Source organism: Enhydra lutris, unplaced genomic scaffold, assembly GCF_002288905.1.
Source record: "Enhydra lutris kenyoni isolate GAN:26980312 unplaced genomic scaffold, ASM228890v2 scaffoldscaffold17, whole genome shotgun sequence".
NCBI lineage: Eukaryota > Metazoa > Chordata > Mammalia > Carnivora > Mustelidae > Enhydra > Enhydra lutris.
This window is the reverse complement of record NW_019154101.1, coordinates 9,588,171-9,605,364: the sequence shown is the minus strand read 5'-3', so window position 1 is coordinate 9,605,364 and position 17,194 is coordinate 9,588,171. Positions and strand designations below refer to the sequence as shown.

The following is a 17,194-nucleotide window of genomic DNA, read 5'->3' as shown; positions in this document are numbered from 1 at the left end:
TGGGCAGCTCCCTTACTTCCCAGCTCCAGGTTCTAGAAACTCCAGCCTCTTGCCTTTGCTCTTCCAGGTTCGGGAGCTGCTTCCTGCAGTAACTCTCCGTGTGACTTTTGTGTCCCTTTTTGCCTTTTTGAGTCCTTTAACAGTTTTTTAATCACTTCTCTATATTACGTTCTCTCATTCTGTCAGGTAGAATAGCTGGTGCGGCATCTGTTTTCCTGACTGAACCCTGACTGACATATCTGTATCTCGATAGGTACACAAAGGGAATAGAAAATCAGGGAAATGTGATCCAAGTTATGATAGGAAGACTAGTAAATACATCAAAGGGTATTAAAAGTTATTTCAACCAAATCAGCTTGGCTCCATAGAGACAGAAAGTCGATTGGTGGCTGCCAACTCTGTGAAGATGGGTGAATGAGGAGGGACTGCTAATGGGTCTGAGAATTCTTTTTGGGGGAGATGAAAATATTCTGGAAATAGCAGTGATGGTTGCACAGCTCTGTGAATATACTAAAAACCAATGAATTGTATACTCTACAAGGGTAATCTTTGTGGTATTGTGTTGTGAATTGTATCTCATTTTAAAAAAATAAAAAGGAAAGAAAATTAGTTTGACGGTTTTCCAGTCTGTCCCTGAACTGCCCTTCAGTTCAGGCTGTTCTTCACTGAGTTCGGAGAAGCCTCAAGGAGGAAGTTCCAACCTCTTTCCAAAATCTCGGTCTTCCGGATGGGCCCCAAATCCCACTCTTTTTTTTTTTTTTTAATATTTTTTATTTATTTGACAGACAGAGATCACAAGTAGGCAGAGAGGCAGGCAGAGACAGAGAGGAGGAAGCAGGCTCCCCGCTGAGCAGAGAGCCCGATGTGGGGTTCAATCCCAGGACCCTGAGATCATGACCCGAGCCGAAGGCAGAAGCTTAACCACTGAGCCACCCAGGCGCCCCCAAATCCCACTCTTCTTGCCCTCTTGGCAACCTTCCTCCCACAGTCTTCTTCCCTCTCTTCTCTATCTTCATTTTTCCCCTCCACCTACTAGCAGTCTAATACGTTCTCTTGTCTTTTCCTTGTCAACAAACAAAAACCTTCCCACACCTCCCTTCATTTCTCATTCACAGCCCAACTTCCCATGCGTGCTGCCTTCACTTTCCCATCTTTCACTTCCCATCTCCATTTGTGTTCCCCAATTCCTGGCTTAGATTATTTCTGGCACGAATTAATATTTTTAATACCTTTATGGAGATATGATTCATACAACATAACAACGTACCCATTTAAAGTATACAGCCCAGGGGTTTTAGCGTATTTACAGAGTTGGGCAACCATCATCACAGTTTTAGAACATCTTTCATCTCAACCCTTCCAGCCCTGGGTGACCACTAATCTCTTCAGAGTTGTTTGTTTTCTCTGCTCATCTGACGTGGCTCTCACCACTGTCATTCCAGTGTTAACCACTGTGTTGAATTAATCAGAAAGGCTGGAATGAATAAGTGATGGACCCAGGTGGGAAGCACTGGCGTGGTGGGTAGGGCATTGGAGAATATCTCCAGGTCGGAGGAGGAACACCACTTCTTCTGAGACTGAGAAAAGAAGAGGGTGGGTTCAGATACACACAAAGTGGAATAAATGAGAGAGAGAGAGACTTAGAAGTAGCTCTCTCAATCCAGTAGTCAAGAAAGGAACATGCAAAGGCAGTGCATGAGAGATATGGGACTTTCTGAGGCTTGTCTGTGTGGAGGTTTTTGCTTAGACTGGCTCAGATCCCCTTGCAGAAGTGATTTTGCAGGCCCGTGTCGGCTGCTCCCTTTTATTTTTCTCTTCCCTAAAAGATATGGACATCATAGACATGTCAAAAGACCTGTTCAACCTCATAGGCCAGTTTTCTTTTCTGAATTTAATTAGATCTTAATTTCTTCCCAAAACCTATTAGAAAAGTTCAGAAAGGCAAAGCCCTGGGTTTAAAATCAGGCAACACTGGTTTCAAACTCCTGCGTTGTCCAGTTGCTATGTGACCTTGGACAAGTTGCTGATTCTTTGAGCCTCAGTTTTCTCATCTGTGGGGACAATGATATTACCTATCCCAAGTGGTTGTCATTTAATTAAATGGGCTATTACATGGTAAGCTCTTAAACAGATGTCTGGCATAAATGAGCCTCATGCTCACTTTAAAATCTTATTTCGTTTGAATCTCAAAGCAACTCTTTGGATTGTCCTTTTTGAAACCACTTCTCATTTTCAATGTTTGACATCCTTATCTCTCTTGTTCTTCAGCTTTATAAAAAAAAAATTTGTTTTTCTTTATTTCTTTCTTTGTTTTGTTTTTGTTTTAGTTTTTTAAGTAAACTCTATATTCAGCATGGAACTTGAACTCATGATCCCAAGGTTAAGAGTCTGTTGTACCTACTGAGCCAGCCAGGTGCCAGTCATTATTAAATGTGAATGTAGATGTTTACGGGTGATTGAGTCAGATAAAAGTTAAAGACTTTGAGTTTTTCTTTTTCTCTCTTCCTTTTCTTTACTTGGACCTTAGCAGCTATGCCTTTAGCCATTGACAATTTTGGATCTAAAACATTATGCTACTGGCAACTACCTCTAGTCATTTTATTTTCTTCTTCTTCTTTTTTTTTTTCAAGATTTTATTTATTTACTTGACACAGAGACAGTGAGCAAGAGAAAGAGTAACAGAGAGCAAGCACAAGCAGGGGGAACAGTAGGCAGGGGAGAAGCAGGCTCCCTCTGAGCAAGGAGCCTGTAGTGAGGCTCAATCCCAGGACCCTGGGATCATGACCTGAGCTGAAGGCAACCACTTAACCAACTGAGCCACCCAGGCACCCCTCTCTAGTCATTTTCAAGTGATGTTAATTATACTTTTAGAGATTAAAGTTATATTAATAGTTTTTACAGTATTTTTAAGCATCTGTAAATTAATAGTCATTGCCTTATTTAATAGATATACACAAAAGAATGGGCTGATGTTCTAAACCACAAAAGTAAGCATGTGGAAGAAGCTGTCAAAGAACTTATATTAATATTTGAAAATATTTATGAAGTTAAGTACAGTGGGAAAACAGCAAAACCATTACCAGGTAATTTTGCTTCCTAGTTACAGTGTTCGAGTTATGATATTATAATCACAAGAGTGATGGATATGTTCTCAAGTGGGTGCCTTCTGCTTAGCAGGTACCCAAATTCCAGACTCCCTGAAGGAAAACATGTTCAGCATACACTACACCATTTGCACAAACTACTTAGGCACACGGAACCCTTTATATCAGCTAGAGAATGGTGGGAATCAGATGCCAACCAAGGACCAATGTTGCAAACAAGTCTTAGGCCTGCTATGTTAATCTCTCTCTTTTTTCTTTTAGCACAACATGCTAAAATGTCTGGAGACATTTTTGGTTGTCATATAGCAGAGGGGCTGCTACTGGCATCTAGTGGGTAGAGCTCAGGGATGCTGCTGAACATTCTTTAGTGCAGAGAACAGCCTTCAATAACCAAGAATATCAGTAGGGCTAAGACTAAGAGCTTAAATAACTATCCACAACCTTGGAACTAGAGGGTATTATGCTAAGCGAAATAAGTCAACCAGAGAAAGACAATTGTCATATGATCTCACTGATATATGGAATTTAAGAAAGAAAGCAGAGGATCATAGGGGAAGGGAGGGAAAAATAAAATAAGACAAAATCAGAGAGGGAGAAAAACTGCTAGAGACTCTTAATCATAGGAAACTAACTGAGGGTTGCTGGAGGGGAGAAGGATGGGGAATGGGGTAACTGCATGATGGACATTAAGGAGGGCATGTGATATTATATAAGACTGATGAATCACTGAGCTCTGCCTCTGAAACTATTAATAACTATATGTTAATTAATTAAATTTAAATAAAAAAAGTAAGTATCCATGGCCTGTCTTATTTCTCTTAGAGTTTTTCCTACTTAGTTTATTATTATTATTTTTTTAATATTTTATTTATTTATTTGACAGACAGAGATCACAAGTAGGCAGAGAGGCAGGCAGAGAGAGAGAGGAGGAAGCAGGCTCCCTGCTGAGCAGAGAGCCAGGCGCGGGGCTTGATCCCAGAACCCTGGGATCATGACCTGAGCCAAGGTAGCGGCATTAACCCACTGAGCCACCCAGGCGCCCCTTTCCTACTTAGTTTAATTAGCTTTCTTCAGAAGTGTCAAAAACTCCAATTAGCTCATTAAGTTAAAATGCTCAAAAGGTAAACACATATTTTATTTATTTTATTTTTAATTTTTATTTATTTGACAGAGAGAGAGAGAGCACAAGCAGGGGGAGCAGCAGAGGGAGAAGGAGAAAAAGACTCCCCACTGAGCAGGGAGCCCTATGTGGGGCTTGATCCCAGGACCCCGAGATGACCTGATCTGAAGGCAGACGCTTAACACTTTGAGCCACCCAGGCGCCCCAACACATATTTTGGAAAGATAATATATAAACCCCACTTAAAATCTTTCTTAATTCTGTATACTAAGAAGGAGTATATTTAAAGAGCATTTCTTAGTAGGATTACGATTCTGTTGAGATGGGTGATTTAAATTGAATTCAAAGATGATTCCTACTGAAACAAGTCTTAAATTTTTAGATTAAAAACTTTTAAAGAAGAGGTTTCCTAAGAAGATTTGGGTATGTGGAATAAACTAAATGCTCAACATTAAATGTTATATATATATACATTTTTGTTTTTTATCTGTAGAACAGAGGAAACATGTTGTTTTTGGAAGTGAAACAGAAGAGGGTGAAAGCACTGATTACGAGGCTAATATCATTCCTGAGGTTGATGTTAATGATAAAGAAGATGAATTTAAGAAGGTATTTATTATGACATGACTTCATGCAGTTTAGATGAATTATGACTCCTTGGGCTGTAGATGACCCCAAATGATGCTTCCTCTAGGCAGTTCTGCACCCAAACTGTATGGACTTATAACCAACCTGGATTTATACCAAAATCCAGAAAATGTAATTTTTGATTCTACACTGTAGGATCTTGCAAGATCTAGCCATCCTTCTAGTTTTCCCCAACACCATCAACTTTTAAAATGATTCATCAATACAATTTATAAACTCATCTCCCTGTATTGTGATTGGCTATGTTTTCTTATACAGTAAATGTCATACTTGTGGGGCTGTAGTGCCAGTCCATCCAACCCAAGAGTGGAGAACTCTGTTTTCAGTTACTGTGTTTAATTGAGTTACCTATCTTGCAAGGCCAAATTTTGATTCACTTGGGCCCAAGGATCTGCATTTTTTATTAGCATCCCTGGGATAACCTGTGGACTCCCCTCCAGGAGAAACCCAGTGTGGGCAGACTTTCATGTTGTGCTGAGATGTGTTGAGAATGAAGGTTGACAAGGACATATGGGGTTTCTTGTTCCTTTTTAGGCCTCACCCTTCTGGTCATGCACAATTCTGAATGCCACTCCCACATTTGTGCTAATTCCTACTTTCTCCTCCTCCTGCCAGTTTTCTTTTAATCCCTCGTCTTCTTTTACTTCTTCTATTTTATACACGTTTACACCTCTAACGAACACTGTAATACAGTTTTGGAAATAATCAGCACACATCTGATCCACTTTCACCTTCTAGCTCAAGGAGGTTATCACCAATGGATAGAAAAGCCCTTCTCCACCACTGAGACTAGATTTTAGCTGTAGATTTCTTCTCAATACCGTGCTTCAGGTGGCCGTCATCAAGTGGCAGGAGGCAGCAGGAGAGAGGAAGTGTATGCCCCTGCTAGCAGTCGTCCTCTTCCAATTGCATTCCCATTGACACTGGCTGGGGTCCTTAGACCAAGGCTGATGATCATCAGAGTCTCTTGAATTGGGGGAATCACTTGGAGCTGCATGAGTTCCATCACCCCTCAAATCCATCATCCTCCACATTGCTGCCAGAATGGTCTCTCTAACATAAAAATTGGACTATGTCATGCCCGTGTTTTAGCCTGGTAATTCACCAGCACTGATCCTATTCCTCTTTGCTCAGGCCTGATAACTCTGCCTTCTGACCCAACTCAAACTGGCTGGTCCACCCTATCCCAGAGGACGTAGAAGGGTGTAGAAGCAGAGAGGAACAGAGCCTGGGCCTGGAGCTGTGACTCACTGTGCTAGCAAGACATGGTGCCCAGATCCCTGCCCAGGCTCAGTATTTGTCCTGTGCTCTAACCAATAAACTTGGCAACACCTTTGGGGGGGAAGAAGGGCTTAGAGAGAAGGGCAAACCATGGTCCCAGGGTGGTGGAAATTTCATCTCATATATTTTGGTATTGTACATTTTAATTTTTTTAAAAAAGATTTTATTTATTTATTTGAGAGAGAGAATGAGAGAGAGTGAGCACAAGCAGATTCCCCATTGAGCAGGGAGCCTGAGGTAGGGCTCGATCCTGGGACTCCAGGATCATGACCTGAGCTGAAGGCAGATGCTTGAATAACTGAGCCACCTGGACGCCTTTGTTGCCACCTTTAGAGAGGCAGGTTCTCACCCTGCCACTTGCACTAAGTTCCCTGGGCCTGAAGTTTTGTGCGGAGAGGTCTTGAATGGTCCCTAACATTGGGGCATGTGGCTGCTAGTGTATCATTTATGGATGCTTTCAATTTTTTCCTTTAGATCTGTTAATATTTGCTTTATATATTTTGAATCTCCTGTTGGGTACATCTACATTCATAAATGTCCTATCTTCTTGCTGGGTTGACTCCTTTTATCATTATGTAATGCCATTCTTTGTCTTTTTATACAATCTTTGTTTTCAAGTTTGTTTTGTCTGATCTGAGTAGGTACTTCAGCTTTATTTTCATTTCCATTGCACAAAAGATCTTTTTCCATCCTTTAACTTCCAGTCTGTGTGTGATTTACTTCTGAAATGAGTCTCCTATAGGCAGCATATAGATGGGTCTTATTTCTTTATCCATTCAGCTACTTTGTGTATTTTGTTTGGAGAATTTAGTCCTTTTCATTTCAAGTAATTGTTGATAAGTATATAATTATTGCCATTTTGTTCATTGCTTTCTGGCTATTTTTGTTTTCTGTTTGTTCCTTTCTTCTCTTGTAATCTGATGACTTTGTTTACTGTTATGTTTAGATTCCTTTCTCGTTTTCTTCTGTGTATAAAGTAAAAGTTTTCACTTTGTGGTTACTCTGAGGGTCACATAAAATATCCCATTTAAATAGCAGTCTTTTTAAAATTGATAGCAACTCAATTTAAACATATTTTAAAACTTTATTTTTTTCTTCCCCACCTCTAGTTTTTATAATTTTGGTGACTCACTTTATATCTTTTTATTTTATACTTCCTTTAACTATTAAAATTTTAGCTAATTTTACTACTTTTATCTTTTAACCTTCATGCTTGCTTTATAAGTCATTGGTTCACTACCTTTGTCATATATTTACTTTTCCAGTGAGATTTTACTTTCATATGTTTTGTTATTATTAATTAGTGCCAATATTTTTTTATCATAAAGAAATCCCTTTAACAATTCTTTAGGGCCAGTGTAGGTGATGGATTCCTTTAGCTTTTGCTTATCTGGGAAGCTATGAATCTCTCCTTAAATTTTAAATGATAATCTTGCCACTTGCCACATAGAGAATTCTTGTTTGGAAGTTTTGGTTTTTTTTTTTCTTTCAGCACTTTGAATGTGACATACTACTTCCTTCTGGCCTATAAAGTTTCTGCTGAAAATCTGTTGATTGCCTTATGGGGTTTCCCCTTGTATATGAAACATTGTTTTTCTCTTCTCACTTGTAGGATTATCTCTTAAATTATCCTTAACTTTTATCATTTTAATTGCAATGTGTCTGGGTGTGGATCTCTTTGGATTCATCTTAGTTGGAACTCTGGGTTTTGTGCATGTGGATGCCTGATTCCTTCTTCAGACTAGGGAAGTTTTTAGCCTTTATTTCTTTAAGTCATTTTTCTGGTTCTTTCTCTCTCTCTTCTCCTTCTTGGTTCCCCATAAGCACTTTTACTACTTGATGTTAAAGATCCCTTAAGATATTTTCACTTTCTTAATTCTGTTTTCATCTTGCTGCTTTGTCTGGGTGAGTTCCATTACTTTGTCTTCCAGCTCACTGATTTTTGTTCTTTTACTTCACTCAGCCTGCTGTTGAACTCCTCTAGTGTATTGTTCAGTTCAGTTATAACTTATCTTTGGTTCTTTCTTTCTTTCTTTTTTAAGATTGTGTTTATTTATTTGAGAGAGAGAGAGAGCACAAGCAGGGGGAGAAGCAGTCAGAGGGAGAAGGAGGCTGAGGGAGAGGGGGAAGCAGGCTCTCCGCTGAGCAAGGAGACTGATGTGGGGCTCAATCCCTGGACACTGGGATCATGACCTGAGCCAAAGGCAGATGGTTAACTGACTGAGCCACCCAGGTGTCCCTCTTCAGTACTTTCTTGTATTTTCTCTCTCTTTATTGAGGTTCTCCTTACTGTGTTCATCCTTCTCTCAGTGGTGGGTAGGCCTGGCACTCAGTCTGGCTGTAGGACACGTCTGTGACTATTCTGATACATTGGTGTGTGGGGAAGCTTGTTATGCCACCATCTTGAACCCAACTCTCAATATGATTTTTTGTTACAGGAATGTAAAGAGGTCTATGCTTTCTTCTCTCATCAATTACTAGACAGTCTTCAAAAAGCTACGCGGTTATCTTTGGACACAATGAAAAGAAGAATATTTGTTTCAAGGCAAGTAGAAAATAAGCTAAGGTCTGGCAATACTATCATAACATAATACTAATAGTACCTCTTATTTTTATTACTTTAAAAATTTTAAAATTTAAAATATCACATTTATGAAAAGACTGTATGAAAATATGTGTGTGATACTTCAAGAACAGTGATCAAATGAACAACCATGTTTCTGGCACCCAGGCCAAGACAAAGAACATTGGACACTATCAGTCCCTTTACCAGTCCTTTCTCTGCTCACCCAAAGGTAACCACTATCCCAAATTCATGTTCATTATTGTCTTGGTTTTCCTTACACCTTACCATATGTTTGTATCCCTAATCAATGCATCATTTAATTTTTCCTGTATCTGAACTGTGTTCAGTATTATGTTTTTGAGATTCATCTATGTTGATAGACTTTATTATACACAATCTGTTTATTCTACTGGTGATGGTCATTTGGGTTGTTTTCAGTTCAAGCTATTCTGAATAAAGCCTCTATGAACATTTTTGTACCTGTCTCCTGCTACACTTGCTACAAATGAAAGAGTTAGGCCCTGGGGTATGTGCATACCTCACTTTACTATGTGATGTCTAACATGAGAGTCCCCAGAGTTCTTCATTCTTGCACACAGTTGGTATTGTTAAACTAAAAAATTCTTGCTAGCAAGGGGGTGTGAAGTTGTATCTCACTGGGATTTAAATGATCATTTTCTTCCTTAATAATGAGCTTGAACATGTTTTCATGTTTATGAGCCATTTGTGCCTTCTTTCCCTTGAAATTTATGTTCTTTTCTTTCTCTTATCTCAACTTGGCTTCTCTTTCTTTCTTTTTTTCCTTCCTTCATTTCTTTCTTTTTTGCCCATTTTTCTGTTGGATTGGACTTATTCATGGATGTTCTCAGTATTTTACTTTGTTGATGATAATATAGCAAATGTCTTCTCCCTCCTGTGCCTCTCTTTTCATTCTCTTTATGGTATCTTTTACTGAGTTTAGAGTATTCAAGTTTATCAATCTTTTCTTTAAAATATTCAAATTCATTGATCTTTTTCTTGTGGTTTTATGTCTTTGAAAAGAAATCATTCCTTACCTCATAATGTCTTCTAAAATTTTATACTATTGTCTTTTATATTTAGGCATTTAATCCACATGGTATTGATTTTTGTGTTTAATATGAGGTAGGAGATCAATATATTTTTTTCACATGGTTAATAAATTGAGCAAATGAAAGTTGTTGAAAATATTACTTTTCTCTTTGAGAGATTTATTTATTTATTTAAAGACTTCATTTATTTGGAGGAGAGAGAGAGATGGTGAGAGAACACAAGCAGGGAGAGAGACAGAGGGAGACAGAGAAACAGACTATCTGCTGCGGTGGAGCCTGACTCAGGGCTCGAATCCTGGGATCCTGACCTGAGCCAAAGGCAGGCGCTTAACTGACTGAGCCACCCAGGTGCCCCAAGAGAGTTATTTAAATGACACTGAATCTCTAGATCAATTTGGGAGAATTAGCATCCTTACAGTATTGAGTCTTCCATCCAGAATTATGGATTACCTCTCCATTTAAGTCTTCTTTACTATTTCTCAATGATGTTTTATAATTCTCTGTGTAAAAGTCTTGCACATTTTTGTTAGATTTATTCATTGACTATTCATGGCTGAATTTTAATTTATTAAAATTAAATAAATCAAGTTTATTTAAATTAATTATTTAATTACTAATATTGATCATTTAATTATTAAGATTTAAATAAATTTAATCTATTTAAATTAATTTAAATAAATTAATCACACTGTTATAATCTCCCAATGTGTTGTGAGCACATTGGCAAATTGACAAATTTTCCTTCTCTTCTGGTCAGTTCTTGTTTTATGTGCTTTAAGCCTATTCTTAAAGGTGTGTAAAAAATTATAGTAGTTAAATCTGTTTAGAACACTGTATTTTTCATTTTTATTTTATTCCTTTATGTTTGTTAATCCTAACTCCTCAAATTCTTTTTTTGTTTTTTGTTTTTTGTTTTTAGATTTTATTTATTTATTTGACAGAGATCACAAGTAGGCAGAGAGGCAGGCGGAGAGAGGAAGGGAAGCAGGCTCCTTGCCAATCAGAGAGCCTGATGCGGGGCTTGATCCCAGGACCCTGGGATCATGACCTGAGCCGAAGGTAGAGGCTTTAACCCACTGAGCCACCATGCGCCCCTCAAATTCTTTTTAGTCTGTTATTAATTTTACTTTACCAGCTTTTTTTGGTATATTGCTTTTTAAGCCTTTGTTTAAATATTACTGTACAGTTTTTGTTGTATTTCTTAAAAGATTATTTTTTAAAGATTTTATTTATTTATTTGAGAGAGAGAGAATGAATGACAGAGAGAGAGAGAGCATGAGAGGAGAGGGGTTAGTGGGAGAAGGAGACTCCCTGCAGAACAGGGACCCCGATCCGGGACTCAGTCCTGGGATTCCAGGATTATGACCTGAGCCGAAGGCAGTCACTTAACCAACTGAGTCACCCAGGTACCCGTTCTTGATTATTTTTATTCAATCTGATTATCTCTGCTTTTAAATAGAGTGTAATTTGTTTACATTTTTTGTGATTTTTTTCATGTAGCTCTACTTAATTTTTGACATTTCAGTTTGTGTCTTCTTTTAGCATCTGTTTTCTTTGGTTCATTTCATTACCTCTGTTATCTTTGGGATGGATAATATTTTCCTTCCCATATTTCAGTTTTTTAAGTAGTTACCCTTAAATTGAGAATACATATGTCTTGCTCCAGTTTTTAAAAAAATACAATCTATGGTTTTTCAGTTTTCTGGTCTTATTTCTAACTACAAAGGCCTTGGCATGCTTTACTCACTGAACTGATCTACCTTGTTATTGCTGCGTGATGGTTTCATTTTACCTTTTCTTAAACAAGAATACTGGCATATTTTTTTACAATCTCCAGATTCTTCTGTATTTCTTGTATCCCACTGGTTCCTTAGTCGGGGTATATGAGGGGTAAATTCTTTTATTCTTCATTTTAAGTCTGAAAAAAAATTTTTTTTTGCTTTTTTTTTTTAAAAGATTTTATTTATTTATTTGACAGAGATTACAAGTAGGCAGAGAGGCAGTCAGAGAGAGGAGGAAGCAGGCTCCCTGATGAGCAGAGAGCCCGATGTGGGGCTCGATCCCAGGACCCTGGGATCATGACCTGAGCCGAAAGCAGAGGCTTTAACCCACTGAGCCACCCAGGCACCCTTTTTTTGCTTTCATACTCTCATGACAGGCTGGATAAAAAATTCTTGTTTGTCTCTTGGCATTTTGAAAGCATTTCATTTTTTTTTTCTTATGTTGTTGCTGATATGAAGTTCACAGTAAGTCCGAGTGAAGATTATTTTTTATCCTTGATGTTCTGTAGTTTTCTTTCCCTGTGTGGATTTGTCTTTACTTAGTTCTGCTTTGTTCTCAGTGTGCACTTTCTATTCGAGGGTGTATAGCATTCCTCATCCTGGAAAAGCCTCAGCAATTTCCTCTTCAGATGTTTCTTCTGGGACATTCCTTTCATTCTCTTCTGATAGAACTCCTAGCAGTTGAATGTTGAATAGATTAGCCACATGATTAATTGTTCCAACCAGGACAGTCTTTTGAGTGAAGGGACACTATCCGGATGAAATGTCAGGACAGATTTAATCTGGAACTGTCCTGGGCACACTGGACATGCAGTCATCTCAAATCTTGGGGCTTTTGGTCTGTCCTCCCTGTCTCCTAACTCCTCTGTTATATGTTTTGTCTTTTTGCCTTTCTGGGCTACGTTATGAGCAAGTATTTCTCTTTCTAGTCTAAAGATGATCTCATCAATTGCATCTTAAATATCTCAATTAGTACTTGTTCATTTGCAAAATGCAAAAAATAATCACAGGATCTGCCTTACATAGTTAATGTGAGCATGGAATGTATTAATTCATGGAAAGTGTTTGGAAAAGTGCCTGGCATACATTAAGCATTCAATAAACATTACATTTCTTTGTCTTTTTTCTTACCTCATCTTTATTTTTTTATGTTTTTATTTTTTATTGTGTTCAGTTAGCCATTATAGTACATAATTAGTCATTGATGCAGGGTTCAACGATTCATTAGTTAAATGTCACACTCAGTGCTCATCGTAGCACATGCCCTCCTCAATACCCATAACCCTGTTGCTCTCTTCCCCCACTCCCCTCTGAAACCTCCAGATTGTTTTTCAGTGTCCATAGTCTCATGGTTCATCTCCCTTTCTGATTTCTCCCCCTTTGGATTTCCTTCCCTTCCCTTATGGCCCTCTGTGCTATTGCTTATGTTCCACATATGAATGAAACCGTATGATAATTGTCTTTCTCTGTTTGACTTACTTCACTTAACATAATCCCCTCCAGTTCCATCCATGTCAATGGAAATGGTGGGTATTCATCATTTCTGATGACTGAATAATATTCCATTTTTTATATGGACCACATCTTCTTTATCCATTCATCTGTTGAAGAGCATATCGGTTCCTTCCACAGTTTGGCTATTGTGGACATTGCTGCTATGAACATTGGGGTACAGATGGCCCTTCTTCCCACTATGTGTCTATTTTTGGGGTAAAAATCCAGTAGTTCAATTGCTGGGTCATAGGGTAGCTCTATTCTTAACATCTTGAGGAACCTCCATGCTGTTTTCCACAGTGGCTGCACCAAATTGCATTCCCACCAACAGTGTAAGAAGGTTCCCCTTTCTCCACATCCTTGCCAACATTTGTGTTTCCTGTCCTAATAATTTTGGCCATTCTAACTGGTGTAAGGTGGTATCTCATTGTGGTTTTGATTTATATTTCCCTGATGGCTAGTGATGTTGAGCATTTTTTCATGTGTCTGTTAGCCATTTGTATGTCTTTTTTTTTTTTTTTTTGAGAAGTGTCTGTTCATGCCTTCTGCCCAGTTTTTGCCTGGTTTATTAGTTTTTTGAGTGTTGAGTTTGAGAAGTAAGTTCTTTATAGATCTTGGATATCACCCCTTTATCTGTAATGTCATTTGCAAATATCTTCTCCCATTCTGTGGGTTGCCTCTTTGTTTTGTTGACTGTTTCCTTTACTGTGCAGAAGCTTTTTAACTTGATGAAGTCCCCAAAATTCATTTTTGCTTTTGTTTCACCTGTCTTTGGAGACATGTCTTAAAAGAAATTACTGTGACTGATGTTGAAGAGGTTACTGCCTAGGTTCTCCTCTAGGATTTTGATGGATTCCAGTCTCACTTGGAGATCTCTCATCTGTTTTGAGTTTATCTTTGAGTATGGTGTAAGGGAATGGTCCAGGTTCATTCTTCTATATGTAGCTGTCCAATTTTCCCAGCACCACTTACTGAAGAGACTGTCTTTTTTCCATTGGATATTTTTTTCCTGATTTGTCAAAGATTGGTTGACCATGGAGTTGAGGGTCCATTTCTGAAGTCTCTGTTCTGTTCCACTGGTCTACATATCTGTTTTTGTGCCAATACCATGCTGTCTTGGTGATCGCAGCTTTGTAATGTAGCTTGAAGTCAGACAACGTGATGCCCCCAGCTTTGTTTTTCTCTTTTATCCTTCCCTTGGTCATTAGGGATCTTTTCTGGTCCCATACAAATTTTAGGATTTTTTTGTTCCAGCTCTTTGAAAAATGCTAATGTTTTGTTTTTTTCCCCCCAATGGTATTTTAATAGGGATGGCTTTGAAAGTGTAAATATCTCTGGGGAGGATAGACATTTTAACAGTGTTTATTCTTCCAATCCACATCAATAAAAGAAAAGATAAGAACCATATGATCCTCTCAATTGATGCAGAAAAAGCATTTGACAGAATACAAGTTCCGTTCCTGATTAAAACTCTCCAGAATATAGGGATAGAAGGAATATTCCTCAATATCATAAAAACCATCTATGAAAAGCCCGGAGTGAATATCATTATCAATGGATCAGGAACACGACAGGGATGCCCACTCTCACCACCGTTATTCAACATAGTACTAGAAGTCCTAGCTTCAGCAATCAGACAACAGAAAGAAATGAAAGGCATCCAAATTGGCAAAGAAGAAGTCAAACTCTCCCTCTTTGCAGATGACATGATACTTTATGTGGCAAATCCAAAAGACTCCACCCCCAATTACTAGAACTCATACAGCAATTCAGCAATATGGCAGGATACAAAACCAATGCATAGAAATCAGTTGCTTTTCTATATAGAAATGTACAGAAATCTAACAATGTAACTGTAGAAAGAGAAATTACAGAATCAGTTCCATTCACAATAGCAACAAAACCCATAAGATACCTAGGATTAAACCTCAATAAAGACATAAAGGATCTATACTTTATGTCTATATACGTAAGTGTATATACATGAAAGAAACTGAGAAAGACACAAAAAGATGGAAAACTATTACCTTATCTTTAAATAGTATCTATCTCTTTGTAAGTTACTGAATGATCTAGTGTGCTGTTCACGGCCTCTGTTGCTTCACATGTTTATACTTTATAAAACTCTTTCTTGCTCTGGGATTCTGCCCTTTTAAATACAGTTTACACTTACTGCTGCATCTTGAATTTCACAATGAGACTATGAATTAGAGGTTTTCCCCCTTTATTTGCTTGCTTTTGGTTCAAAGACTTCCTGGCTATAATAAGTTTATCTGGGAACAAATGGTCCTGCATCCTAAACTGAGTCTTCACATTGGAGGCTTTGTGTTTCTTATGACACCCCCCACCCCCATCTGCTTGCATATAAATGCAGGTGTAGTTTTTCAGTAATTTCCCAGCACGTGAAACCTACACATTGATCTTAAGAAGAGACCTATTTTATCATCTTCAAAAGATTCTCTGTGTACCTGGGAGGATTCATGGGAAAAATCACCTATGCCTGGTCATAAAATTTGTGGATTTCCAGAATCAAAGGGAAAACCCTGTAAGCATCCAAACAACAGGGTGTTACTTAGAAAACTAGATTAAGGGCAGAACCCTCTTTTGAAAGTAGAAACAAAAGGAGCCAACAAAACGGTATTTGTAGAGTGTGAGAGAATGAAACTGTGATTCAAGCGGACAGCATTTCTTGCTATGGAGAGCAATAAAACATGGATAATAATTTTGTCTGGGATGGGGACAAAGGTCAAGGCAGATGGAGCTAACCAAACTAGTTTGCAGCTCTGATGTTTGTTCTTTGTTATTTGTACTTGTGTGTCTGTATGTACTTCTGTCTGAGCATGAATATGTCGTTTAAAAAAACAATTATAGGAATGCCTGGGTGGCTTGGTCAGGTAAGTGTTGGACTCTTGATTTTGGCTCAGGTTATGATCTCAGGGTGGTGAGATCGATTCCCATGTCAGGCTCCATGCCCAGCTTAAGATAGTCTCTTCTTCTGCCTCTTCCCTGCACTTCTCTCTCTAAAAGAAAAACAAAAACAAAAACAAAAACAAAAAACAGTTTTGGAGGGCTTTGACCAGAATTCTCCTGTGTAATCTTGCAAAAAAGTATATATAAAAATACAAAATATATGAAGGTATTTTTTTGTTGGTGGTGGTGATCTTGTTTGGCATCTGTTACAGGGTAGGAACAGGATGTGCTTTTATTAATTTTTAAAAAGATTTTATTTATTTAGTTGAGAGAGAGAGAGAGCAAGAGAGAGAGAGCCCACAAGCGGGGTGGGTGAGGGGAGCAGTGGCAGGGAGGAGGTGGAGAGGGGCAAGCGGATTTCAGGCTGAACGGGGAGCCTGATGTGGGGTTCAATTTCAGGACCCTGGGTTCATAATCACAGCCAAAGTCAGATATTTAACTGACTGAGTCACCCAGGCGGCCCTGGGATGTGCTTTTAATAAACAATATTAAATGGTTATTACTGAGAGAGAGCAACATTAAAATGCTAGAAAATGTATGGAGGACTAATATTTCACTTCTAATAATATTAAAGCATTATATTTTCTTAGTTCTCTGAAATGTATGGTTTCATTGTAAGTAACATTCCCCATGTAATTTGGTATTTTGAAAAGGTCTTTATTTTTAGGATCGAAAATGGTAGCAGAACCAAGCTTTTATGAAATTTCAGGTTAAGTTTTATAAGTTAAATGTCCATCTTCTTCCAGCCACCATGGACGAAGGCGATCAGAAGATATTATTTCCTTTATAAAAACTGAAGTACATCTAGCTATTCCGAATGTGGTAAGTATAATTAAATATTCACATTAATAAAATGATATTTTGATACTTTTTAAAGAAGTACAGCACTACAGCTGAACTTACATTTAGAATAACTGCTTGGCTCTATGTCTTTTTAGCTCCACCAGTATTTAACGAAAAGCAGAACATTATTTTCATCTATTATAAACAATTACTCTGCATAGTTCTTGCTGTATTGACAGTTGGCATAAGAGAGGAGTTAAGCATCTAGTCAGCCATCAGTCAGCAAGTACTCTAAAAATATTCTTCCTTTTTCTTTCTTCAAGCATTAAATGATCTGAACAGTCCACCTCAGAAGTCCAGATCCCTACCCCCCAACA

At 38.2% G+C, this 17,194-nt stretch overlaps 1 protein-coding gene across 1 annotated transcript in view; it reads left to right on the top strand.

The window, feature by feature from the left end:
- Nucleotides 1–17,194, top strand: part of LOC111147554 (dynein axonemal heavy chain 8) — a 333,965-nt gene that overhangs the window by 83,465 nt on the left and 233,306 nt on the right. The window contains exons 21-24 of the mRNA XM_022503648.1: nt 2,948–3,083; nt 4,718–4,833; nt 8,592–8,698; nt 16,781–16,856. Of these exons, the coding sequence (XP_022359356.1) occupies nt 2,948–3,083; nt 4,718–4,833; nt 8,592–8,698; nt 16,781–16,856 (435 nt within the window). The remainder of the gene's footprint in view (nt 1–2,947; nt 3,084–4,717; nt 4,834–8,591; nt 8,699–16,780; nt 16,857–17,194) is intronic.